This window comes from Nymphalis io, chromosome 12, assembly GCF_905147045.1.
Source record: "Nymphalis io chromosome 12, ilAglIoxx1.1, whole genome shotgun sequence".
In the NCBI taxonomy this organism is placed as follows: domain Eukaryota; kingdom Metazoa; phylum Arthropoda; class Insecta; order Lepidoptera; family Nymphalidae; genus Nymphalis; species Nymphalis io.
This window is the reverse complement of record NC_065899.1, coordinates 7,029,060-7,056,611: the sequence shown is the minus strand read 5'-3', so window position 1 is coordinate 7,056,611 and position 27,552 is coordinate 7,029,060. Positions and strand designations below refer to the sequence as shown.

Here is a 27,552-nt window from a genome sequence, read left to right as displayed (position 1 = left end):
TGTTTATAATATAACGCTAAATAGCAATACTTTGCATTGTTGTGTTACAGTTTTAAGGGTGAGTGAGCCCGTGTAACTATAGGCACAAGGTACATTCCATCTTAGTTAGTAGTAGGTTAGTGGCGCTTTGGAGATGTAAGAAATGGTTGATATTTTATACGACACCAATGTCTATAGGCGCAGGTGACCACTGACTATCAGAAGATTATATAGTATAACAGAGATTTTTAGTTTCTGTTTGAATAAATGTCGCTTTAGACATAGTTTTCAATTGAATACTGAAATAATGATAGTATTTACTCTAGGTCAACACTCTTGAGAATAATTTAATTAATCATATTTTCCTATAAATACAGTTTATTGGTAGTTCTGTCCAATTCAGGCATTTAATGGGCAATACCATTCATTTATTTGTTTTAACGCATTTACAACTAGCAAAAACAATATGTTTTTTTTAAGTAACAATTTTACTTTGGCGATTATCAGAGTCTCGGTCTTTCAATAGCATAATTTGAGTGAACATTTCTTTTATAGATAATAAACATTTAAAGAAGCATTCTGTAATTTAAGTAACATACATAAGTGAATTTGTAATTGCTTAATAAAAATAATATTGTGTTCATTTGACCTTATTAATAACGTGCTCAATAAGCTGTCAGCGATGTTCGGCGCTTTTTATGTTAATCACGTCTGACATTGTGATCGGTGACTCGCTCTTTATTAGTAATGATTTTTAGGACGGCTCATATAGTTTTGGTTTACACGATATTAAACTATAATTTATATAAAAGCTACATTTAACGGTAGTATATTATTATAATAATTTATGTCGTAGGGAAAAAAAATTTTTCTAAAAATATCGTTTGTATATTTCTCTTCTGATCTTATTGATTTTGATTAAATCTAATATTATAAATGCAAAGACTTTGTTTGTTATTACATAACTTTCAAACGAATTCCTGTAGTAGTTATCTATGTGTACCACAATTTAATAAAAATGCGTATAATTTATAGCTTCACTACAATATTCTAAACGATATTACCATTCATAAATAAAGATTGTATGTATAGTTATTATTACGATGCATTTTTGAAATTTTTAATTATTCAGTGATGGCATCGTCGCATCATCCAGGCTTACCCATTGTCACTTGACGTCAGAGGGGTCAATGTCAGTCACCATATATGTGGTTGGCGTGCTTATGGACTCATTAATCCTTCCTCCCAGCGTCCTTACTCTCGAACCATTTATGATAAACAAAGAACAATTAAATAAACAAACCCAGTATAAATTCTGCAGTTTCAATATCAAAGGCATCAGTTAATTGATTAACATCACTTAGTATCATAGTTAGTCCTGTTTGATTAAAGTGAAAGTTTCAAAATGAAAGTCATTCTTGTATCTTGTTTGATCGTGAGTGCTATGGCTGAACTACCTCGCTTCAGACCGGCGAGGTTCAGGTTTCAACGTCAAGAGTTAGCACCGACGACAACAGATTCGCCGACAGAATCGACCACGGATCAGACAGGACCATATCCACCATCAGGTTGGAGGCCTTCTGGTCAAGCTTTCACGTTGCCACAAGATACTACTCCAACTCCAATGGACTCATACGGACCTCCAGAAGCTAGTGGGCCATACCCACCATCTGGATGGAAGCCTCAAGGACAAGCATTCACATTACCACAGGAGCAGACGCCACCAGAAACTAGTTACGGTGCTCCAGATAGCACGTATGGTGTTCCTGAAAACACATATGGTGCGCCCAGTACTGATTCAACAACAACTGATAATCCCGCAGTAGAAAAATTAGTAGAGCCAATAGACGTACAGAAGAGTATTGGAACATATTACGTTCTTTTGCCAAATGGACAGTTGCAAAGAGTGGAATTCGTGACAGAAAATGACATACAAAATATGAAATATACAGCGAGGTTGCAGCTTCGTGAACGAGCCCCGTTGTACGTGTTTGGACCTTGAAATTGATAATGCATTGGGATCAATTTTACAGCGATTTGTTGTGTTACCTTGTTACAGTAATTATGAAATATCATTTAATACATAATGGAAATAGAATAAAAATAAAATAATTAAAACCAAATATATTTATTTTCTGTACCTATTGTCATGAGTAAGGCACTCATAAAGACCGAACAATTGTTTTCTTTATATTTAAGAGCTTCTATTGTACTTGCAATTTATATTCCCCAACGCGTTAATTGATTGAACTCCTATAGGCACATTGGTTTTTCCTTTGAGGTTATAGAAAGTGCACCTTTATTTGCGCACACACTTGAGCACTATGTATAATCTCCTGCGAATTTTGTTATTCTTCGTCGGTGTTATGTCATAGAATATATTTTTTAATAATAATTTAAAATGATGGTTATTATTGCTTGTATTCTTAAATATTGTCAATGGAACGCACTTAATGAAAATCCAGATTAAATATTTAAATAATAATTTCGTTTCAATTCCTTTATAGTTGTAGCAATTCATTTTTGTCAGTTAATATAATTATAGCATTCATTTTTTTTGTGAGTAACGATTTCACTTACCTCATACATTTTATGATGAACTAGTTAGCAACAAAAGAATAATAAATGAAATGTCATTTCTAACGCTATTTACTTGGAGTACGAGGTACATGGTAGCTCGCGCAAACTGTTTTGTTCCGGTTTTAGTCATTTTGTGGATTACACAAAACGCAAAAACTTCTCCAAACTGATTTATCTGTATATATCGATCTGTCTGAACTGTATTTGTTAATGTTCTTATTCTTTTTTGCAACTGAATCTCTTATTTTATGTTGTAATATGTTTACGTAATAACTTATGTAAAAGCTACTAAGGTTTTATTTTTACAATAAAAAAGAAATAATAAAAAGAAATATATATATATTATACATATATTTAAAATATATGCAAAATTTAGCGTACGTAAAATCTGTAATAGAAGTTTCAAATTATAATATCCCCAAAAAAAAAAAAAATTTTATATATATATATTGTATATATAACATTATAACATTTATAATATATACTTTGTGTAACTTTATCATACGTCCTTTGTAGACTATCGGTAACGTTCATTATAAAATGTATGGATAATTAAACGCTGGAATATTCGACAAAGCGATCGCTTCTCTAACACAACAGTTCATTATTCGAATATTACGAGCATAACAAAGGTTATAGGTAATGAAGAGCAAAGATTATTTGTACTAATCACGATAATTTTTGCTTTATTCATTCATTACTAGGTGTTCCACGCGGTTTCCCTCACCTAATGTTCTTACTGCGTCCCGTAGCATTATGTTATATATGCACTGTCTACTCCCTAACTCTCATAATCCGATGGGACGGCAATTTACGTGCTTTCCGAGGAATGGGAGTTTACACACTTCCAACTTCTAGGCTGCTATTGAGAATTTTCTGATAGAAAAACTCAATAACTTTTTATTGGCCCGACCTGGGAAATGAACCCAGGACCTCCGGGTCTGCGGCCTTATATCAAGCCACTAGACCAACGAGGCAGTCGTGTTATATAAATTAGTATTATGAAGTTTTTTCAAAAACGACACATTATCTTATATCTTCTAACGAAATCACACTAATTGAAAGTTATCCTTTTTTATGTAACTTGGCCATGACAATGATCACCTGTATTTTCTGACAAGTTCTTTACTATTCTTGACTAAATTATTCATATTAATGGATGAAAAGATTGTACTTTAAGTTGAACTTATCATAAAGCAGATGTATTGTCATAGTATTATTTTTGAACAGTAGTAAAACGTACTGTTTTGGCTGGATTGCGGACACGGGGGTAAAAAAGGGGTAAAAAAATGGGGTGCGCGCCTCGTACTTTTATGTAGATAATTTGCTGGATTCTCCTTGTCTCAAGCGTCTCCTTGAAGATTTTTTATCAATAGCTGCACACAGCCACTGCACTTATGCCTCTCGGTTTGATAACACAAATGTAGAATGCACTTATTTAAATTGTTATAATTTCCATATAAGGTGCGGCGATCGCGTTGAATCTTCGATTGTTAAATTCGCGCGTGTCTCTTTCTTCTTGAGGCGATATTACGTAGGAAAAAAGGGACAAATATCGGAAGTGATTTTTAATGTTTAAAAAGGAAGGAAGGGGCATTGCGTATTCATTGAGATACTTAATTATAGAAACTAGGGGATGAAATTATGCAGATGCAATAATCATTTTAATGTAATAAATAAATTGTAATTTTATTCGTAAACATTTACATTTTGTAAAAAGAACTGGTTTGCTGGACTTACTTACTGGACCATAAGATCGGTTTGCTACCGTGCATTTTTCGGGATAAAAAATAGCTATTTTGCAGAGTGAAGGAAGGACTAATGCAAACTGGTAATTACAGAATGGGCTCGGCTGAAGGCAATGTTTCTTTAAAATCACGCTATACAATTAGTGCATTGTTCCAACTAACTTAAAAAAACGTGCTTTACTATATGTATCCTATTTCTAGTAAAACATAATGTTTTAAAAGCAAAATATAATTACCGACCGCCTCACACAGCGTATATAATTTAAAATTCACATTATGCTCAGCACAGCACATACGCCACGATGTTATTTCACTTCCGAAGTTTATAACGCTCATAAATATAACGTAAAATATTCAATTTTAATTGCTGTCATTGATTATGTTTACAATATTTTGATCAGTTTACGAATTTTATTGTAAATTTTCATATATACATATGTATTTTAATATTTTTAATGAATAGGTTGTTACTACTAGCTAGGAGGTAGAAATTTGTACAAACTCGGCTGGGTAGGTACCACCCACTCATCAGATATTCAACAATACTTAGTATTTTGCGTTCCGGTTTGAAGGGTGGGTGGAGATAGTGTAACTACAGGCACAAGGGACAAAACATCTTAGTTTACAAGGTTATTGGCGATGTTAACTTACAAGATTACAAGGTGATGGCGTTGGAATATTAACCATCAAGTGATGGTTAATATCCATTTATCCTCAGGTGGCGCATTTGACCGCCGGCATTCCTATTTTATAAACAAAAATACAGCAATATTTTTATCATTTTTATTTCCTTGATTTTTCCAAGTATTTCTTTTATTCATTATCCTTACATTCAAACCTGTCCATACTATTTGACCATTTCAACTCTTAAAATAGTTTATCTCTATTACTAATCCCACTATATTTTATATATATTGTATGTTCTTTTCCATATACACTGTTAATAGGAGTATGTGTATCGAACATTATTCGATTGTTTTTGTTTCTCTTCCTTACTTTTTTAGTGCCGGCGATTTCTGATTGTTTTTTCAATGTTGGGCAACAATAGAGGATACGTGATTAAATCTCGGATTAGAGAACCGTTACTGTCGGGGATGAAATTTCAAAAAGATATACGAGCGAGTGGATAGCACGTTTTAATGGCTTATACAATGTTTTATCGAAATCTTTTTTATTATTTGAGTTTCATTTTTATTATGTATACATATTGACATGACGGTGCACATTGGTTTTAATATAACGGGCAAATTTTAGACATCAGGTAATAAATTCTTAGAATTTTTTCAACAGTTTGCAATTTGTTTAGATTTTTTATAAGCGGGCCTTACAATCTTTCGGTGACGTATAAACACGATAGGACATCTAAAATAAAAATATTAATAATACTATTTAGCGTTTAATCAAACTTTACTTACATTTATTTAACAACAAAGCAATAAAATTAAATAGTACGCAATCACATCCTTGTAGAGTAAAGCTCAGTTACTGTACAAAACATAATAAATCTAGCTTATGTATAGTAAGTAGTAGAACAGTCTACTTATCGCTTACCATTTTTATAGAAACATTAGAAGCTGTCATCACTAGACATTTATCTTATTTGTTATTCTTAGCTTTCTGATCAATAAATAGTGATCAATGACACCGTCCGAATTATGCGCAGCCAATTCGACTATCCGAAACCAAAACAAAACGTTTTTTGGATATAGCAATTGCACATTTATCTTAAGCCTGCAATAACGTGTTGACCAAAACTAAATATATTAATGATCAAAACATGCTTAAAAATACTTTATTTTTCTTTTATGAATGATGTGCTAAGACCAAAATCATGAAGTTTGAAATATTAAAAAAAAATTAAAACCCACTTCTTTCAGATCACTCGTGACGCTATTGCGCTGGACATTCAAAATAACCGGATAAGCGAACGGTGTGTTTTTTAAATTATAAGTAGGTGTATGAGCATATGGGCCACCTGACGGTAAGTGGTCACCAACGCCCGTAGACATTGGCATTGTAATAAATGTTAACCAACCTTACATCGCCAATGCGCCATCAACCTTGGGTAATAAGATGTCCCTTGTGCCTGTAATTACACTGGTTCACTCACCCTTCAAACCGGAACACAAGAATACCAAGTACTGCTGTTTTGCGGTAGAATATCTGATGCGAGCGTGCTCTACCGCCAGTAAAAGCATGATGCATCTAAGTATGATTACTTTTTACTATTATATTTTGCTTATGTTTTTAAGCTATTTTATCAATATTTTTATATATTATGTTATGTTGACATAATATGTGTGCTATTTATATTGATTTAGGTAAAATATAAATTTATGACATCTATACTAGTGAGTAGACTTTTCTATAACTTTAAAACTACAAAAGCAATATATATAAAACTTATACCAGAAGATACAACGCATTTCGAAAGTTTTAGTATATAATGTTGTTATATAAGTAATTGCGCATCACAGATTAACCCGCTTTAAATTTTGACTATTGACGTGAAATGCGTAGATTTAGTAAACTTGAAAATTATATGCACATTCACAGCACATTCTGTGCTTCAAACCTTCGACACCGCTCTTGTTTTTTCTTTTTGGAGACGGTCTGAAATATCGTGAACTGAATGTATTATTATGGCCAGATTCAAATACCAATAAATATGTAAACTAACCCGCTGAACTTCTTTGGCCGTTATAGTGTCTGATGTATTACTTACCGGTTGAAGATTTTTGAATATCAATAAGTAAGTGGAATGTTTCCATGTTCAGTAAATATTTTTTTCGTCGTTTAATTGATCATCACAAACATTTTAAATAAAATTTTATGGGGATTGTAAATAAATTTGTTCAATCGGTTAATATTTTTAGGTAATTATTATAATACATAATTAAAACTAATTAAAGTTTTGTCTTTGAGCTGCTTGAACGAAAGGTAATTGAGCTATTGTTGATGGTTAAAGGAACATAACGTTGATTCCATGATTGACATCATATTTACAATGTACGGAGTGGAGTGGGGACACTCATCAGATTAAAATCTATTGGTGGATATGGCAATTTATCATCACCTGGCTCATATACGAGAACTTTTTATCATTATACTGTCTGAACTGCTTGATAATTCCCATCACGGTATTGTTTTAATAACAGTATGAGGCATTTATGAACTAAACTAAATAGCAAATACTTGGTGATATATTCATAGAATATTTATATGAAATAAAAAAGGGTTTCTATTACCACTTACGGTAAGCGGCAATACCATCACTGTAGTTATCTTTCACAAGCCAGAAGTTAATAAACCACTGAACAATTCCTCTGCAACTGATGTATGCGAATAGAAGAGAGATCCAGGACGTGTCTTCATCACGTTCGAGTGCATACTTCCAGGGAAACGGTTTGTTGATCCAGTAAAAGCTTCCAGGTTCAGAAATGTACTGTAGTATTGCGACTAAATGATTTTTAAAAATATTACTAAGCGTTAGCGAAATGTTTTCTGTGTAACAACGACATATTATGTATTTACTTATAATAATGCCCTCTCCTCAATCAAATAAGAACGGCTATAATTTCACTGAAAATAAAACCACCTCATTAACATGAGAGGAATATATGCCCAGTTCTTAAATATTAATGGGTTGTTAGTTTTTCTGAAAACAAACCATCAAGGTAATAATATACAGATTATAATTAACGTTTGATCACTTTTATCATCGTTTATTACTTCGGTATCTTAATTTAAAATCCCTTCCGGTCAACCCTAAAGTTCGAGGAAAATTATTAATATGTTAAACGATATATCAAGCCTTGCGTATTAATAAAATCCGATATTATTAATAAAATTATCGATTTGCTATTTGGAGTTTATCAAAGCTAAATCATTTAGCCGGACATAGTTTCGTTAATGTTTACAAGGTCTTGTGAATATATTTAAGATAAAATATGAAATATAAAGCTATTGAGTCGGAATAAAACTCATTGCACTGGCAAGATACTTATTAGTTATAATAGTTATTATTGTTCACAACTCGAACGCGAAGCGGTGTGATAGTGTTCTATTATCAGCAGACAAAAAATCATTTTAAGTATATGTAATTTAAATATACTGAAATTATATAGTATACTTCATGAAAATAAAAAAATGCTACTCTTTAAAATCTATATAAACTTCTACAGAAAAATATGAAGTATATTTTTCATCATTAATTATTTTGCAAAAGGTCGTATGTAAAAATTAAGTTAGTGTTGTAGTATTGGTTAGTAGTATATATTATTTCTAACCACGGGTTGTTAATGAGGAATATTCGTCAGAAAAACTGATTAACAATTTTATTGGTCAGACCCGTGTATTGAACCTGCGACCTCAAGTACTCTACTGTACTCAATAGTCTAGTAGCTAATGTATAAAACATGCTACTTGACTATTGAGACCTTTAGAACATAGAAGTCACATAGCGAAAAAAAATAACTGAGCAGCTTTTAGGTTAAAGATAAGGTTTTTAGCCGTAGCACGTTACGCTAGTGAGGGTTGGTAAACATAACATACAGTTTTCTCAATATGTTTTCCTACGCCGCACCATTGAGCAATTTATAAACACTAATTATGCACTTTAAGCTTCGTCGTCCTTTTCTGGGCTTGAAAACGGAATCCTCGGTTAAGATTGAGAAAATAAAATGAAATGACATTGTGTAAAATCATATCATAAATTTCAGTACATCAAATTCTCGCCCAGGCTTACTTAATAGAGCAAAGTTGACCACTGCCTTCCTAGAGCGATATCCGATAACAACCTACAAGTTTAGGCACCGACCGTCCATTATCAAAGCCCTGAAGGCACTAGATCCATTTAACTATTGAGTCTTCTATTAAGAGCTAACCGATCTGAAGTATTACAGTCAAGATTGGCAATAGTCGGTTACGTCGTTCGATTAACTTTGTAAATGTACTCAAGCTTAAATACGCAGAGAGCGCTGTTTAAATTAGATGAGAAATATACAAACTGAGGTAACGTTTTGGAAAACGTCAAATATTTGCCTAATCTATTTTCAAGTAAATTTTCTTGTATTCTGTTGGGTCAAGGTTACCGTGATAGTGAAACTAACGTGCGTGTGGACCGTAGTCAGTGATATTTCGACTAAGTTAAATTCAATATATTTATTACAAGATTTCCTAAAAGTTTTTTACACCATCTAACATTCCTTCACGTGGTATATTAAGTAGTATATTGTGAAGCAAAGCGCTGATAATCTGAAATATTTTACGTACGTGATCGTATATAAAATCACAAAATACAATTTTTATAAAATGAGACATTTCTTAAATATAAAGATAATTATAGAATTTTATGTTTTGGGACTACTGACTTTCAATCAATACTCTATACCTAGTAGTTATTGTTAGAATAGTCTTTTCCAAAAATAGTGGTAAAAATTACTCAAATTAAATGGTTTTAATGAAATGGGTAGCGATTTTTCAGTTGATTATAATCAACACTATCATTCCGCTTCAAATTCGAAGTATCTGATACATAGTGCTTATAATAATAAGTTTAGATTTACTTTCAGTATTAGTCACTTCGATATCTCTTAAGAAAATGCTCATGAATATTAAGTCAACCAAAAGAGAAGTGATGCCCGTGAGTGTGAATGGTAGTAACACAGCGTAGAAACCACAGGACCTCTGACCATGGGTCACGTTGACGATACTCAGAAACAACCAGACCACGTGAATACTGAGCCATAAACGAATTTTCCTGTTGGATAATTTTAATTAAATTAATTCCACCTTTATAAGGTAAAGTATGGAGTGAACAATGTTTGATAAGATTTATTGCCAGAATTGTCCGTTTTGAAATTATACCTCGTAATTAAACTATCTAGCTCAACGCTTTTGTTTTACTTTTACCATTGTGCTAAATGATTTCTTATTACAGGTTTTTTTTTTTTTTTTTTTTTTTTTTTTTTTTTTTTTTTTTTTTTTTTTTTTTTTTTTTTTTTTTTTTTTTTTTTATAGAATAGGAAGGTGGACGAGCATATGGGCCACCTGATGGTAAGTGGTCACCAAACGCCCTTAGACATTGGCATTGTAAGAAATGTCAACCATCGCTTATAGCCAATGCGCCACCAACCTTGGGAACTAAGATTTTATGTCCCTTGTGCCTGTAATTACACTGGCTCACTCACCCTTCAAACCGGAACACAACAATATCAAGTATTGCTGTTTTGCGGTAGAATATCTGATGAGTGGGTGGTACCTACCCAGACGAGCTTGCACAAAGCCCTACCACCAGTGAAAGGTATGGTAAAAGCTTCTTAATTATTCTTATATAGTATATGATGTACCTTCGAAAACTTGAAGCGACATCGTTTTTAATTGGCCAAATGATAGTCGAATAGTATTCATAGTCGTGGTGGATCGATATGTTGTAAAAGTAAATCCTGCCACAAGCCTCTGGGTCATACAGATAAAGAAGTTTCATTAATGTCACCTCATGAAGTTCTGAGCTATCCGGCGTAAAGCGACAGTCGAGAGTCCACCAGCTGATTAGGACGGAAATTATAGCTAGAAAAAGAATTCATTATATATATATATATATATATATATATATAACATTCACAGTATATTGATTTAAATATACACCATTCTAGTATTATTTACATATTTAAGGTCATTCAATACTTTTTGAAATAAATGCAAGTAAATAAATAATAAATACACACACATAACTTATAAAAATCTTAATAAATTCAAAGATTTTAACTAAGAAATAAGGCTTGTTTGGCACTAAGTTTATATGAGTACAAGATTATAAGATGAGTAAAGATAAAGTAAGTAGAAAGATGAATTCAAATCAATTAATTAAGATTCACTTACTTTGATACAGTATAACTACAATACTCCAGACTTGCAGTGCACCCATTACTATTGGTCTAGAAGTTAATATCAAATTAAACAACAACAAATTTAAAGTAATTCCGATAAACTTGTCATTCAAGTTGGTCGTGGCTATGCCATCTGGAGTTTCCCGGATTCGACACAACTTGGAAGGCGCCCGGGAAGCTACTGAGATTTGTTTGTATATTTATGTTAAATACAGGTCTAATTTTAAAATGAAAGAATAATTATATTATGTTATATAGTTTTAAGCATCGAAATAGTTGCAACTTTTATAGGTTAAACAGGTTACACAAATTTTATAAATAATTTAAAACTTGTTTATAATATAGGTGAGATAAATGTATTTTTAGACCCGGGTCTGGGCTATAAGATACAAAAACCAGGATTTTAGGGTACCTATAGCTTAAATTGTGGAGATGGAACTCCTTGTCATGGTCAATTGCTCCGCTCCAAATTTTGATTACGTAGTCCAATATTAATGGGTGTTCCCTCGACGTGATAATGAAAAATGTGACGCCTACTTCCTTCAAATTGAATTTCTTTAAGGATTTTTTTCATTTTGCATTACCCACTGTAATATCTCTGATTAATTGTACGCCATTTGCCATCATGATAGATTTTACTAAGGAGTTGAAATGTTTTATGAAAGTCTGCATTATGATTATGACGAATATATATTAGTTGAATTTTGAGAGTTGAGTTTTATATAATTGTTTGTATTTTCCAAGAATTACTTAATTGATTTTTGACATAAAACAGTGAGAGTTACTTTTAAATTGAAAACAGTTACTTGAAAATATTATATTTAAAAAAAACGCATTGTTGTATATTTCTTAGTTAATGTCAATACAACGTAATTATTATTAAAACAACATTGTTTGCTTTAAGTGGAAACTTGATTGATTTGTAATTTTTGTTATTTTTGTTTTATATTTCAGTGTTTTTAAAATTGTTTGTTTCCCAAATAAATAATAATAAAAAAAAAAAAAAAACAGTAACCGCAAAGTCAGAGCTGATGCCTAATATACACATTATACAAGACTGAATGTAAACAATTAGGGCTGAAAGCTAAACAATTTATTTATTCTTACACCATAAATAAGTCATATATCTCTTCTATTATTTAGTAAGAAATTGGCACTAAATCCGTTTTTAAAAGAAAAATATAGATCTATAGATTTTTTTGGACTGAGGCTTAAACTCTCCTGTTCTATAATAAAGTACTTTATCATCAAGTGGTTCCTCATATTGTGGTTCAGGAATCGGATAATTTTCGTGCAAAATCAATCTAGTTCTCACTTCACTTTTTTTGACACGGCGTCTTATTAAATGTAAAATTCTACAGCAGTAAATATTTAGAGCGAGACCGAAATTTCCTCTTAACCAACACGTACAAGCGATGATTGGAAGCCAGCCACCGAAATCATGGTGATTTTTAATCTTCATTTCCACACTCCATCCGCTGTATCTAAGAATCATTCCTTTTGTCAAGCTTTGTTGAATATGAGCAATGTAAACGATTGCCATTGATAAATCGAAAATTATGACAAATACACTCATATAAAACATAGTGCTCAGAAGAATTTTGAGAAAGCTTAATTTGGTTGTTGATCTGAATATCCTTAAGGTAATTGCTGTTAACAACCAAAATACATGCACGATGACACTTAACTTAACGTATCTGTAACAAAAACAAATAAACAAACGTTAAAAGTAAAAGTAAACTATGTGTCTTCGTTGAGAGAAGTAACATGGTGGTAGGTCTTAGTGCAAGCCCGTCTGGATAGGTTCTATCCACTTATTTTCATGTAATATCTCTCTTTCTTAATTAATATTATCAATTTAAAAACCATAACATCAATTTCATAACACAAGTAAGTAATCTATGATGGGATAAGATACATTACTTTCTAGTTTTTGCCGATAATTTAGTAGATACAGTCACAACTGCTGGCATCCATTCAATCGGCAGAATGTTCAGTCCAAGAGTATCATTGCTAAATTGGAGATTCCAAATGGACCTCGAAGTTCGAAGGTTGTAACCACAGGCATGAGGATCGTAAAGATACATTATTCTAGCTAGCTTGTCGTAGTCATATGTAGAATGTTCTGGAGACCACACGCAGAAATCTATCGTAACTGCGCCAGCAAACACCAACACACCTAGAGAAATGGTTATCTTGATCAGCTTTCACATATAATTCCCTGATTTCCATATACAATATAATTTTTTAAGCGAATTAGTTGTTAAATTACATATATTTCACACGTATATAAGAATAGCATTTTTATATGTTTATAATGTAATCATGTATGTTAGTTTAGCAAGCCAGTATTTTTTATTATTCTCAATCCGCTGACTTAATGTCCGTACCATTGCTAAACTTAATAGTTAGATCTCTATATTTTTATTCGCTTATTTACAAATATAATAGTTAAAATAATATCTTGTAACAATAAGAATTATTTTACTATATATATTATAAGTATGTACAATGTTCATAGCCATTTAAGGTAACATGGGCCAGAATGTTTGAAATAAACGTCTTAGATTCCATGGGTGGCATGAAATTGATATGCTTTGAGTAAAAAATCTGTTATACAAAAAAATAACATAAAGATGTATTAGAAGTATGCATTTAATTCCAAAGTTTAATTGGCAAGACATCCTAAGTGCTATACTTGAGGGCGAAAGGTCGTATCTGCTGATTCAAAGTGTCAGTATGAGCACGTAAATGTCTCATTGCTTGGAAACGGTAGAGGCGTTCACCTTCATCTTAGGTAGATGAAAAATTGGGTCACCTGATTATAAGTGGTCATGATCCATGAAAAAAACTCGAAAAGAAATGAAAAATAGCTCGTGTTTTATTCCTTGAACTTTCACTTACTTTCTATCAAACCTGACTCACCAATCAAACTGAAATACTACAGAATAATTGGTGTGTGGCTGGCACCCACCCAGATATGAGTCCTTCATTAGAAATGTTAACCACTTTAAAATGTTAACGCTTACATCGCCAATGCGCCACCAATGGAACTAAGATGTTATGTCATTGTGCCTGTAATTACACTGACTCACTCACACTTCAAACAAAACAATCCCAAGTACTATTAATTTGCGGTAGAATATCTGATGATTGGGTGGTATTTGTCCAGACGAGCTTTCACGAAGCCCTATCATCCTCTATCTGCCCTATTATCCTATTTTACCATCAGTAAAATATTGTAAATATACTTTCATACCACGTGTCATATTTTAAATGATTAGTTTTATAAGAACTGTGTATACATAGCCTATAGCGTGCAAACTAAAGTGCTACAAAATTGCCTCTATACGAAAAAGATTTACAAGAAGCGAGTTTTACATAAGTTTCTTAACGGCAGTCTTTTAAAAACAAAGTTTTATTAAAGTCTTGAAACGGATATTTTCAATGCCTATTCAAGCGCTGCAATGCGGATCAGTTTCAGAGTCTAACTCAATCTTTCACTTGGCACATATTTTCTTTGCCCTAGTTTATTAATTTTATTTCATATTATTTACAGTAAGGTTACTTAAAGTTTTGCTTGAACTAGTAGCGCCTTTTTGTAATATTACGAAATCATTGAATTGATACAAGCTATATGAATTGTGATGATTCGTCGTTGACCGTCGTAGCGTGCGGACGTGTTCGTTATCTCGAGCGAATGTTGCTAAGCAAGTTACGAATAATAACTGAAGCGAATCATCGTGGCTTTGGCTGCGTTATCTATGCGTTGTGGATGTTTTTACGACTACTTTGGCTTTCTTTAAGGGTTTTTGTTGTTCCTGTTGTGAGATATTCTGAACTCGGCTGTGCAAATGGATTGTTATTTCGTCTTGAGATTGGTTATGTTGGTTTTCACTGTTGTTTTTGTTGTTCAATTATTTTCATTTTTTAAATTTATATAGGGTATTTTTGTTTTCTTTTGTTTCGTTTGATTGTTCGTTGGTTTTTTTTTTTTCTTGTTCTGATGGACGTCGACACGGAGTTGTCGTCGTCCGATGCAAATGCTGGGCGTAAACGCCCACTTGTGGGCCTCGCGCTCTTTGATTCCGGTTCGGATACGGAGACCGAAATCAGATCGGTGGCGAAACGTAACAGTGCTAGCCGGGAAGCTCACTTCCAAGGGACGCGGAACTGGCCTCGCTCGCGCCAAAGCCGAGCTTAAGGCAAAGGCCGCCGACGCTAGGGAGGAGGCGTTTGAGCGCTCCTTGAGAAGTCGGGCTTTCCGTAAGGAGACGGCTGTGATCGCGCTTGACTCTGAGGAATCCTCTTCCTCGGAGGTCCGTAGGGAGGATCCCCTAAAATTGGGTGCAGAGGAGCTGCGTGCGGAGGCTGGTCGCAATGCAGCACTTATTCTGGAGATTGCCCAGAAATCCAGCTACCTGAAGGGTGGCTTCATCAAGAAGCTCAAAGAATCTGCATCTTCGCTCCAGTCCATCGTAGATGCACTGGCATCAAGGACCGAGGCGGAAGAGACGCGCATGCTTCGCGCTGATAATGGCCGCCTGCGCAAGGAGGTGGACAGCCTCAAGGCTGAGTTAAAAGCCCACCGCCGTGAGTTTGCGGAAATGCGGACCACGGTGGCAGTGGCAAATGAGGCGTCCACCAGCACTGTGCTGGACACACAGGCTTTGGAGGAATTTAAGGCATCTATAATGTCGTCGGTGGGCTTTATGATTAAAGCTCAAATGGAAGGAATTCAGGACCGTCTCCTTCCAGCGAAAGTGCTCCGTCCCCCTCTGGCCGCGGACAAGAAACAGGCTGTAGTGCAGAAAACTGCACCTACATACGCGCAAGTGGTCCATCCGACCCCACCACCGAAACCCGCACAGGCGCCGAAACGGGTGCCTGCAGTCGAGTCAGTCCCGCTGGCACCGACTACGTGCCCATCAGCCACCCCGACCACGTCGGAGTCCCAACCACGGGAGGCCCAGGAGACATCATGGTCCACCGTGGTTAAAAAGGGGAGAAAGAAGAAAAAGGCTTCCCCCTCGGCCGCAGCGTCCGCCACAGTACCATCAACAGTGGCGAAGGCTTCGCCGGTGGCCAAACCGAGGCTGGTTGCTCCTCGCAGGGCTGCAGTAATGGTCACTCTGCAGCCGGATGCGCAGGAGAAGGGCGTTACATTCGCTCACATCCTGGAGCGCGCGGAGCAGGGCGTTAAGCTTCAGGATATTGGAATCTGTGGCGGCCATAGGGTCCAACGATCGGCGACGGGAGCCAGACTCCTCGAGCTGCCGAAAGCACAGGCGGAGCAGGCGGATAAGCTTGCTGAGAAGCTCCGCACTGTGTTGGATGGAGTCGCAAGCGTCGTTCGACCTGTAAAGCGAGTGGACCTTAAGGTGACGGGATTGGATGATTCCGTCACCAAAGATAAATTGGTCGCTGCAGTTGCTCGTGCAGGGAACTGCTCCCTTGACTCAGTCAGATGCGGAGTGTTGCAGCGTGGTATCCCCGGATATATGGGAATGGTCCGCGTCACCTGTCCTCTCACAGCGGCGAAGAAGATATCAGATGCCGGTCACCTCCTCGTAGGGTGGAGCTCGGCCAAGGTATGCGTATTGGAGCAGCGCCCTTTGCGCTGCTTCAAGTGTATGGGCCTTGGCCACACGAAGGTGCTTTGCCCATCCAAAGCAGAACGGGGGCGTTTATGCTTCCGGTGTGGCGTAGATGGCCACAAGTCGGCGGGCTGTACCGAGAAACTGCGCTGTGCTGTGTGCGCAGACGCTGGCAAGCCCTCTGGGCACGTGATGGGATCAGGGGAGTGCAACCCCCCCATCACAAAGGGTACGGTGGTCTTAGGCACCCAGACTACCACCAATGTCGGACGACGCCAGGCCGAGGAGGAAGCTTCAATGTCAACATGAGCACAAACATAAAGTTCCTCCAGAGGAACGTCAACCACTGCGCCGCGGCGCAGGACCTGCTGCTGCAGTCCATGGTGGAGTGGCAGATCGACCTGGCTGTGGCCTGCGAGCCATATTATGTCCCTCCCCTACCTAACTGGTTAGGAGACTTGGACGGCACCGTGGTGGTTACTACCCGGAGTGAAACGAGTTCTCTCTCACTCATTGAGAGGGGCTCGGGTTACGTAGTGGCAGGGTGGAGAGAATTCGTTGTTGTGGGTACGTACTTCTCTCCCAACCGCGGCCTGGCAGAGTTCGAGATTTATCTCGGCTCGATCAGAGCTGCGGTGACCAGGCAGTCACCGAGGCCGATACTGGTCTTGGGCGACTTCAATGCTAAATCACGTGCCTGGGGCGACCCTGCCACGAATCCGCGAGGAAGGGCCATTCAGGTGTGGGCACTACTCTCCAGCTTGTCTCTACTCAACAGGGGGCAGGTTTACACGTACGTGCGGCAACAGGGGGGGGTCCGTGGTGGATCTCTCTTTCGCCACCCATGTTGTAGCACGCAGAGTGTTGAATTGGAGAGTAGAGGAGGAGGTGGAGACTCTGTCGGACCACAGGTACATCCGGTTTGAGATCTCTACCTCTCGCAGGTCGGTGGAACCCTCTAGGGTGCCAACCACGCTTCTGAGGTGATCTCTTAGCCAGCTAGATCGTGAGCTGGCCAGGGAGGCTGCCATCGTACAGCGGTGGGGTTCCACAGGAAGGTGGGAGGGCGCCAGTGCAGAAGAGCTAGTGGGCTACATGCGCAGTGCCCTCAAAGAGGTCTGCGATGCTGCCATGCCTAGGTTCCGGCATAGAGCTCCGCGCCGGTAGGTGTATTGGTGGTCGCCCGAAATAGCAGAGCTTCGGGCGACGTGCAGCTGGGCGCGAAGGGCTTACGTCCGTTGTAGGAGGCGCAACGGTTTTGATGCGGACTTGGAGGGACAGCTATTGGCCGCTTATCGTCAGCTGAAAAAAGACCTACAGCTGGCGATAAGTCAGGCCAAGGAGAAAGCTAGGGAAAAACTACTGGCGGGCCTGAACCGGGACCCCTGGGGGCGTCCGTTCCGCGGTGTGCGTGGAAAATTCCGCACGCAGGGTGCCCCCGTGACAGAGACAATGTCATCGGATCTCCTCCTGCGCCTGGTCGGGGAACTTTTCCCCCATCCAGGTGAGCATGTCCCTCCACAGATGGTCCCTCGCTCCATGATTGACGACACAGTGGCTCCACCACTGATCACGGAGCGGGAGATGGAGGTGGCCTTCGACCGCTTGAGGGCCAAAAACACTGCGCCGGGCCCAGACGGGATTCCAGGGCGTGTTCTATGTGACGCTCTGGAATACCTAGGCGTAAGGCTTCGGGAGCTGTTCGACCAATGTCTGTGCAGCGGGCAGTTTCCGAAGCCTTGGAAAGAGGGAAAGTTGGTCTTGTTGCCAAAGCAAGGTCGACCGCCAGATTCTTCCTCGGCATACAGGCCGATTGTGCTGCTGAACGAGACGGGAAAATTCTTCGAAAAAATTCTCGCTGCCCGTCTTCAGCACCTCGACGAGGTGGGGCCGGGTCTGTCAGAGGCTCAGTACGGGTTCAGGGCGGGTCGATCAACTATCGACGCCCTGGACGCCCTGAAAACCCGGACCACGGATGCGGTGGCCCGAGGGGACGTAGTTCTGGCAGTATCGATAGATATTGCGAACGCCTTCAATAGTCTTCCTTTCGAGACTATTGGGGAGGCACCGATACCACGGGGTGCCTTCCTATCTCAGGAGGCTGTTGGGGGCATACCTCCAGGACCGGGTAGTCCTCTGGGAGGGGGGCGATGGGCGTCTTGTCCGGCGTCGGGTAGGCTGTGACGTTCCACAGGGATCAGTTCTCGGCCCAATTCTGTGGAACGTTGGCTTCGACTGGCTCCTGCGGACATCCGTCCTTCCCAGAATGGGGGTGTTGTGCTATGCGGACGACACTCTCATCACGGCGACAGGGCGGAATTATCAGGAGGCGGCTCGCCTGGCCGAAGTCGGTACGTCACTCACAGTGGACCACATAGGAATGTTGGGCTTGAGGGTCTCCATCTCAAAAACGGAGGCCCTCTTATTCCACGGTCCACGTCGAGGCCCCCCTCGAGGGGCGTTTATCACCGTCCAGGGGACGGTGATTAAGGTGCAGGCCCACATGAAGTATCTGGGCCTGACCCTGGACGGAAGATGGAGCTTCGGGCAGCATTTTGTCCAACTTGGCCCGAAGCTCATCAACGCTGCTGCTGCCTTAAGCCGGCTCCTACCAAATGTAGGAGGGCCGGAAACGCCATGCCGGAGATTATACGCCGGTGTTGTGCGGTCCATGGCTCTGTACGGTGCTCCCATCTGGGTGGACGCTCTCGCCGCTCGGAACAAGGTTCTCTTGCGAAGGCCGCAGAGAATCATAGCGGTGAGGGTGATACGCGGATATCGTACGGTGTCGTGGACGGCGGCAACACTTCTCGCGGGCGATCCGCCTTGGGAGCTCCAGGCGGAGGTGCTCGCGGAAGTGTACCGGTTCCGGGCAGAAGTGAGGTCGCGTGGCGACCGTCCAGGGTTGGAGGAGGTGCTGCGAATCAGGACTCTCGCCCAGCAAGCCCTGATTCGCAGGTGGGAGGAGGATCTGAGGTCCCCATCAGCAGGCCTGGCGACAGTGGAGGCGATCCGTCCCCACTTGAGTCGCTGGGTAACGAGAAAAGGCGGCACACTGACCTTCAGACTGACTCAGGTGCTTACTGGACATGGGTGCTTCGGTAAGTACCTGCACAGAATAGTCAGGCGGGAGGTAACGCCCTCCTGCCACGAGTGTGGTGCGCCTACGGACACGGCATGCCACACTCTGATGGAGTGTGCTGCTTGGGGGCCTCAGCGGCTTTCCCTGGCGACTTTAATCGGCGGAGACCTTTCGCTGCCGAGCGTGATAAATGCCATGCTTGGTAGCGAAAGGTGCTGGATGGAGATGGTCTCCTTCTGCGAAAATGTCATGTCGCAGAAGGATGCCGCGGAGCGGGAGCGCGAGGAGAGTGCCTCCGCTGACCCGCTTCGCCGAAGAAGACCGGGGAGAAGACGCCGGCGATATGCGCATCTTCTCCTCCCGCCGTGAGTGTCGCCGGGGCCAGGGGGTCTCTGTACCCCGAGTACCCCCTAGGATTTGGAGGCCCGCAGAAACGGGCCAACCGTCGGGACGGCACGGTAGTATGCGCAAGCGATCCCGTGACGTCCCCCGACAAGATGGAGTGGGTACCGCTGGTTTTTTATTGGGTATTCCGGCGCCTTCAGCGCCGGCGAGTCCCACATACCCCCTCACCTCATGTGGGGGAAACACATAAATGTGTTTTTCCAGCGAGAAAAAAAAAAGCTGTATGAATTGTATGAATATAAATGCATTACTTTGTTAATTCACCGATTAAATCGAATATAAATTTGGCTTAACGTTAATTTGAAACACGGACAGATGAAAAGGAGAAGTATTAAATCGATCGTATAAAAATTGAATTTAACGATGCTGAAAGCACAAGAGTAATGTTGTCAATATGTACAAGGCGCATTACTTATTACTTACATTGCGTTTAAGTGATATAAAAGCGTGGAGTTAATATTCGATGAATTTCATGCAGTTTATACAAAATTAATTGATTTTTTTAATAAGTAAGGATAAAATAAATTAATAGTAATGAGTAATCACAGACTTATTTGGCGTTTATTCTCGGTAGAATCTTTTTTCCAAAGCAGCTTTATCCTTGTACTTAAATTATTATTATTTTAAAATGACAGTTCAAAAGTTAATATATAGATAAGAAGTACATTTTAATTTGATTTAAAAGGCCGCTTTGTTTGGTAATGTGTGAACTGCTCATATACGACTATATATCGAAAAAAAAAAACAACATATACAATAACGTATTAATGCATCACTCACATTGCGTAATAACCCAAGTGACTATCCAGCCACAAATTATTTTATCTTTTGGCGAGAGGGACACCTTCTGTGCTATCAAACTATGTCGGAGCACTTTGCCTCTTTCGAATTTATTCACGTTTCTATTTAAATTTTCATCGTCATCAATTACGTTTTGCATTTTAAAGATATATATTTGTTTATTAATTTATGTCAATTGATATGTCAAACTTGATGTTTTGTTTTTTTATATTTACTCAAAAACTACCGTAACACTGGCATATTTTTTTCAACGCAATTACCTTAGCCATAAAAATATACCCGATTATTTCAATAAAATGAAAACTAAATTTAATTTCGTTACTTTTAATGACGCGTACAACTTTGTCATTGATTTTATTCACGCTCAGTCCCGTTAAGATATTTAATACATCACAAATAAATTATATATTTTTACATGAACACAACACAAACAAAGATGTATGTATATGTATGTTTTTAAAGGTTTATGTGGGTTACTGACCTTGGCATATGCAGTGACCAGTGGCTTGCATTCGTAGGAGCCGTCACACGAAGAAGCAAATAGTAACTGCTTTCCTACGTGACAGGCAAAATAATCTATGTCCGTTTGGAACATCTTAAAGCCATAAATACTTACTGTTTATATATAATTGTGTATCAAAAATAACAACAAGAAATATATTTTATCATCACTCGCATTGGAACACATTCAAACACTTATCTATACAATTCTATATAATAAATATATGCAATACTAGCTTATAACCGCAGTTTGCATGGATTATAAAGCAAAAAATATAAAGCTTGAATATCCAAAGAATAGTATGAAAATGTTATTGACATATTCTACGATGTCTAAGTGATGACATTTAATGTGTGGCGCCCTTGTAACACACTATCAATATTTTATACGTCAATTGCTATATATACAATGCAGTTTATTGTATAAAGTGCTTCAGATAAGCAAAGATGGCTTTCAGCTAATTATTATATTATATTGGTTAGTTGACTGTAATAACTTCTATAATAAATGCGATATCAGTAAACGTATGATCTTATGAAGCAGCGATTCACAACCTGTGGTACACGTACCCCTGGGGGTAGACAGGGTCCCATTGAGGGTACGTAAAAATTAAATTGGTAATAGTGGAAATAATGAGAAATTAAAACAGTTAACTTATAAAAACATTATTATAATGTTTATGTCTACAATATATAGTAGTAAAATGAATCTTATAACTTGCTAGACAAAGATCGTTGGGTAGGTAAAAAACGGTACACTTGTTTGTATACCGCCTGTCTAAGCAGCTACTGTAAGCAAAGGATTCTTTATAATTCTCTGATGGCGCGTACCGACTTTCTATTGAACACTCGCCATTAAGGATGTAACGTTTGAGAGATACCGCCTGAAAATTCTACTCCATTCGGCCACGGCTTGAACACATGGTACAATCGCCCGATCCATGCAAAAGTATAATGTTATCAATCTTGTATCAGACAAATTTTTTGGAGTGGGTATGGAGTTATTAGAGGAGTTACGGATACGAAAAAAGTTGGGAAGCACTGTTATGGACAGGGAAGAATTTTAATAATTCAAAATTTATATATTACTTAACATATATTTTTTTAAAATATATAAGCTAGCGCTTAACTGTTATCACACCTGATGGAAAGTGATGATACAGTCTAAGATGGAGCGCGCTTGCCTAGAAGATGCCTATTCACTCTAGACTTGAAAGTATCCATATTGTAGGTGGTGGTTTCTCTTTTTCTGGTGTGCTTAAGTACAATTATATAGTACATTGTACTTCATACTTCCAATGACAATTGACAACACAAATTTCAAACTTAAAAACGAGTCTCGTGACATTTTCTTTTTTTTATTGTAATAACAATAAGATTCGGAATATTTTGCGCTCAACTAGCGTAGGTATGCATCAGGAAAAGAAGAAAAAATAAATAAGCAAGTTTTTCTAATTTTGTATCTTTCATATTTTTCAAATAATTTGAAAATTAAATATTATCTATTGGAATTGAAAACAATGTACGTTATACTTCTATGACGTCGAGCACATGTCAAGTATCATACTGTCTCATTTTTATTAGCAGCTATTATATGACCCCGGCTTCGCCGGCTTGTGAGAGGTCCGCGTACGTTATGTAGGTATTACGTCCTTTTCAGTACTCCTGACAGTATGCAAAACTTCATGATTAACATGCATTATATACAATATATCTTGTTCACAAAAGTATTTTTATACAGTTGAGAATTTTCTAATTCTTATTTAAATCAAGAAATGAAGTTTAGTGCACTATCAAAAAGTTTACAGCTCAATAAGATTAAGGAGACTTAATTAACTAAACTTCGCTTTTCTCCTAGATGTAGTCCTAAGCGCGTTTACGGGTGCTTTAGGAAATATTTATTGTTTTTTTAATGACTGGGCTAATGCGCGTTAGTAAAATTTGAAGTTAAAACCTCCTTATTCATCTTATAACAAGGATCATAAAAGTGAAATAAGCTCAATAGTTAACTTTTATGTACAACATAATAGTATGGTGACTCATTATAAGTATCCAATATGGAGATGGAGTCGTCCTTAATATTTATTTTAATTATGACGGTTTTAGTATACTTTAGTTAGTTTAGAAGCTTAGACTAGATAGTTTTTATTATAAATGCGAATAGCGTCAACGCATAACGTTTTTTTGCTGCGTTGTAGGTAAATTAAAAGTCAAACTCGATTGCAAAAAAACATTTGCTAACGTTTGAATAAAGATTAACATGTATAGCAACAAATTAATTAATTTAAAATTTAATTATTGTTACTGTTGATGTTTGCTTTCATGAATTTATAATGAAATTGAGAACATTCTCGAGTAAAACAAAACGGTCGATTGCTCTGAACACGTAATACATGTACGTGACAAAGAAAGTAAAACTGTTCGAAGTCACAGTGTCTACAGCCTAATTGTTATGCAAATACTTCACAAAAAATGTTACGTTACTGACCTCATCTAATCTAGCTTTTAAAATTTGAATACATTAAAAAAATAATTTAAGTCTATAAGATTAAAGAAATATTTTATAATGTAATATTAAGAAAACAAATATACAGTACAACTATTTTTATTGTCATTTCGAGTTCAAATTTTCATAAAATAAATAAAAAATCAATGCTATTCAAAAATTCAATGATGAATGACTAAATGACCACAATTACTATACAATTTTCTACTCATTGCGAACATTTTAAATAACTCATACCTGCTTCATAGCTAGTAGTGATTAAATTTTAATAAAAGTTTAATCGTTTTATTTGAATAGCATTCATTTGTAAAATTTAAACTACAGTCTTATTTAAACAGTTGAACGTAGGCCGCTGATTGATATTGAGGTACTGCAGTATAAACGAAAATTGGAGCACGATCTTCGTTTCTGTATTGAAGTCGAGCAGTGTACGCCATATTACGAACATCGTTTTCAGTTTGAAATTGCACTCTTTGGAGCTGAGATCCGGGCAGTAGGACATAGTAAGCTCCTTGAGCACTTACTACTTCGGCATCTTTTTTAGGTTCCTCTTGGAGGTTCTCTTTTTGTTCTTCATTTTTCGTGTTTCCAACATTTTCTACTTCTTCCTTTTCATCGTCTTTTGGGCCCTTGTCGCTTTCTTCTTGCGGTACTCCATACTCAGTTTGCGGAGTCAAATATGTGTTAAATGGAGCACCGTAACTATCGGCAGGAATTCCGTAATTAGTTGCTGGTGGGGAAAATTCCTGACGAGAGGGCAAGTTAAATTCCTTTGTTGGCCTGTAGCCCGCTGCTGGGTAAGGTGCTGCGCCTGTATCAAATCCTTGACTTTCCGTTTCTTGCTTTTGTGACCTGAATCTCACCTGCCTGTACTGAGGTGGTTCAGCCACAACTGCAGCTGCGAATAGAAGAACACAAACGAAAGTCTTCATTGTTGTTGCTTTGGATGCTTGTAAGCGAATGATGCTATGTCCTAAACTGCTACTACTTTTATACTTATCTCGAAGTGAGTGATTTTTTATATCAAATTTCCGTCTTGTCCGGATGTGTCATAGTCTCCTCCATCATCGATATTCTGTTCGAGTGGATAACGACATTGGCCCCCTAAGCGAGGATGATCAGTTGTGTAATAACCCCCGATTAGGTGAACCTGTCATTGTTCATTGCGCGTACGTGACGCGATTCCCAACGGTGCTGGTGACAAACTTACGAAAATGCCTAACGAGGCATTTTAATATTCATGACTCGTGGAGAAATCGCTTTCTTTCGACGTTGCTAATTAGGCCTTTGTAATATTATTACGGGTTTAATGGGTCATGGTTTGAGCAAACGGTAACCGTTATGATTGCAGATAACCATTGCGGTGTTGACAGAATTAAATTAAAAATTGTATGATACATGCATAATGCATTCTGGATTCTTTACTTAAAACTTAGAAGGTCAGCAGTTATCAAGTATAATAATGAATATAACTGTATGTGATATTATTAAAATCATAAATTAATTTATTTATTATTGAATATAAACTTATGTTAGACTCTTTTTTCGTGTAACTTTTTAATTGTATATAAATTATAATATAATATAATAAAAATAGGTAATCATTGTATTTTTTTCTGATTAAAGTACTAACCCGACTGAAATAAAACTTTCATATATTGACAGCTTATTATTTTAGGTCGGACATAGGCTAGGTAATATGTTTAATTTTTGTAAAATTTCTAAAATATTATATCAGATGAAAAACGTTGAAAAATAATTGTCCGGACTTTACAATATCGGAGATTTACAAAAGAGTTCACCATAAATCAATCACAGATTAAATCATAAATATATACCACAGTAGCTTTTTGTATATTTTAACAAAGCTAACTTTTATGATTTTCGAAATATTTTAATCGTATACCAATTTTGTTTGCGGTTTCGCTTGTGAATCTCTGGTAAGTTAATCTAAATATATATACGTACCTACACTTTATCGGTAATATAAACATATAAATTTAAAACAAAAAAAGGAAAACGAATGTTTGAAAAGTATTTGTAATAAGTGATAGTAAAATTTTTATTCATAAAAAATATCAGTAAAAGCTAAATATCAACGAAGAACTTATTTATTTTGGCTTTAATTTGTACTTAAAGTATTTAATAATTTGATACTGATGTTAAAGGTATCAAATTATCAACCTAATTATTTGTTTATATAAAAAATAATCTATTGACAGTCATTCTGTAGTTTTAGTATATGTATAGATATGTATGTTTATAGCGTCTAGAGATAATATCAAAAGAGTATGCCGTATATAGTAAAATAAATAGTTTCTAGTAGGTCAAAAAAGTGACTGTGACTGTCGCACAAGTTAATAGCCGATATAAATAAAAAATGAACTTTGTGAAACGCATACATAACATATTTGTCAGACATTCGTTAAAAATTTCACGCACGCCGGCAACACGCGCCGGTCAGAGCTCGAGCTCGTACGTTTATTTCGCGCCCAAAATGGTTGCTTGACATTTAATTACGCGGGAAAACGGCTCTGTCCATGCAAGCAATTGCAAGAATACAGATGATAAATAACTTTGTTGTTTTTTGCGATAGTCGAGGTTGGTTTTAATAAATCTTTATTACGTTTCGTGATTTCAATGAATATTAATTGTAAGTTCGAAAAATAAATATTGGAAGGAATATTGTATTCATAGAGCAGTCGTTTTTGATTATGTATCTTTATTCGTTTCAGATAAAATATTGGAAATATCAATATTTATTGATTGAATTGCAAAAACAAAACTATTTTTACTTTACTCATCCATTAGATTTTTTGTTAAGGTATATATTACATTTAAATGTATGTATATTTTCCTTATTCGTGTAGGATAATAGTAAATGCAGATTATACAAGCATATCACGAACATTTGTGACATTCGAATTGCGAAGGTTTTAATGCTTAGAAAGGTCTCTTCCTCCTAACTAAATTCTGCAAAGGTGGAACTATTTAAAAGTACGTTTTCAGAAAACTAGTGAGTGCAAAATTGAATCTTTGTTTCTTTTGGGACGTGTTTTATAATATTTTGTTTTAGTTGATTGTTATGTAACAAAATGTAATACTTGATGAAATTTTAATGTTTGTACTTATTTTTAAATTATTAAATTTAAAGATTGCGTAAAATTCAATTACCAATTTCTAGAAAACAGCACAAGTTACAAATAAGTTGCATAGTAAAAGTAAATTATCATTGTTTTTTTTACAAATTGTGAAAGTTAGTTAATCGAGTTAATATTTTTAAACTATAATTGTAAAAAAAATAAAAACCACTTTTCTCAGTGGAATATATGCCTCCATATAATATATGTTCCAATCGTTAAATAACTATCCTCGTTAAAATAACTAAATTAGACCAAACTCGAGGGTGTATTAGCTGGGTACTTAAAGGCTGAAAGGTTCCAATATTCACCTCTTGGCTCCG

General features: G+C 37.1%; 6 protein-coding genes across 6 annotated transcripts in view; 3 read left to right on the top strand and 3 right to left on the bottom strand.

The window, feature by feature from the left end:
• The window catches only part of LOC126772310 (uncharacterized), a 193,821-nt gene that overhangs the window by 81,583 nt on the left and 84,686 nt on the right, over nucleotides 1-27,552 (top strand). The window lies entirely within an intron of this gene.
• On the top strand, nucleotides 1,337-2,416 carry LOC126772419 (mucin-7-like). The gene has a single exon (XM_050492791.1). It carries the CDS (start codon nucleotides 1,385-1,387, stop codon nucleotides 1,979-1,981), a length of 597 nt encoding a protein of 198 aa, XP_050348748.1. The 5' UTR covers nucleotides 1,337-1,384; the 3' UTR covers nucleotides 1,982-2,416.
• Nucleotides 6,654-11,322, bottom strand: LOC126772406 (uncharacterized). Its single transcript, XM_050492774.1, has 5 exons — nucleotides 11,190-11,322; nucleotides 10,658-10,877; nucleotides 9,875-10,068; nucleotides 7,563-7,766; nucleotides 6,654-6,920 (listed from the first exon to the last, which is right to left on the bottom strand). The coding sequence occupies exons 1-5, from the start codon at nucleotides 11,233-11,235 to the stop codon at nucleotides 6,877-6,879; spliced, it is 708 nt and encodes a 235-aa protein (XP_050348731.1). The 5' UTR covers nucleotides 11,236-11,322; the 3' UTR covers nucleotides 6,654-6,876.
• Nucleotides 12,366-14,466, bottom strand: LOC126772571 (uncharacterized). The gene is made up of 3 exons (XM_050492972.1): nucleotides 14,457-14,466; nucleotides 13,121-13,376; nucleotides 12,366-12,894 (listed from the first exon to the last, which is right to left on the bottom strand). Exons 1-3 carry the CDS (start codon nucleotides 14,464-14,466, stop codon nucleotides 12,366-12,368), a joined length of 795 nt encoding a protein of 264 aa, XP_050348929.1.
• Nucleotides 15,241-17,103, top strand: LOC126772570 (uncharacterized). The gene has a single exon (XM_050492971.1). The coding sequence runs from the start codon at nucleotides 15,241-15,243 to the stop codon at nucleotides 17,101-17,103; it is 1,863 nt and encodes a 620-aa protein (XP_050348928.1).
• LOC126772447 (uncharacterized) lies at nucleotides 24,416-25,024 on the bottom strand. The gene has a single exon (XM_050492823.1). The coding sequence runs from the start codon at nucleotides 25,019-25,021 to the stop codon at nucleotides 24,416-24,418; it is 606 nt and encodes a 201-aa protein (XP_050348780.1). The 5' UTR covers nucleotides 25,022-25,024.

Excerpts from the sequence above, each read along its gene's own strand:
- LOC126772419 (XM_050492791.1), top strand. The coding sequence starts at position 1,385 with ATGAAAGTCATTCTTGTATCTTGTTTGATCGTGAGTGCTATGGCTGAA.
- LOC126772406 (XM_050492774.1), bottom strand. The coding sequence starts at position 11,235 with ATGGGTGCACTGCAAGTCTGGAGTATTGTAGTTATACTGTATCAAA. Across the intron at positions 10,878-11,189 it reads TGTAGTTATACTGTATCAAA|CTATAATTTCCGTCCTAATC; the intron begins GTAAGTGAATCT and ends TTCTTTTTCTAG. Across the intron at positions 7,767-9,874 it reads CGAAGTGACTAATACTGAAA|TCGCAATACTACAGTACATT; the intron begins GTAAATCTAAAC and ends AAAATCATTTAG.
- LOC126772571 (XM_050492972.1), bottom strand. Across the intron at positions 12,895-13,120 it reads TTATCGGCAAAAACTAGAAA|ATACGTTAAGTTAAGTGTCA; the intron begins GTAATGTATCTT and ends TTTTTGTTACAG.
- LOC126772570 (XM_050492971.1), top strand. The coding sequence starts at position 15,241 with ATGCTGGGCGTAAACGCCCACTTGTGGGCCTCGCGCTCTTTGATTCCG.
- LOC126772447 (XM_050492823.1), bottom strand. The coding sequence starts at position 25,021 with ATGAAGACTTTCGTTTGTGTTCTTCTATTCGCAGCTGCAGTTGTGGCT.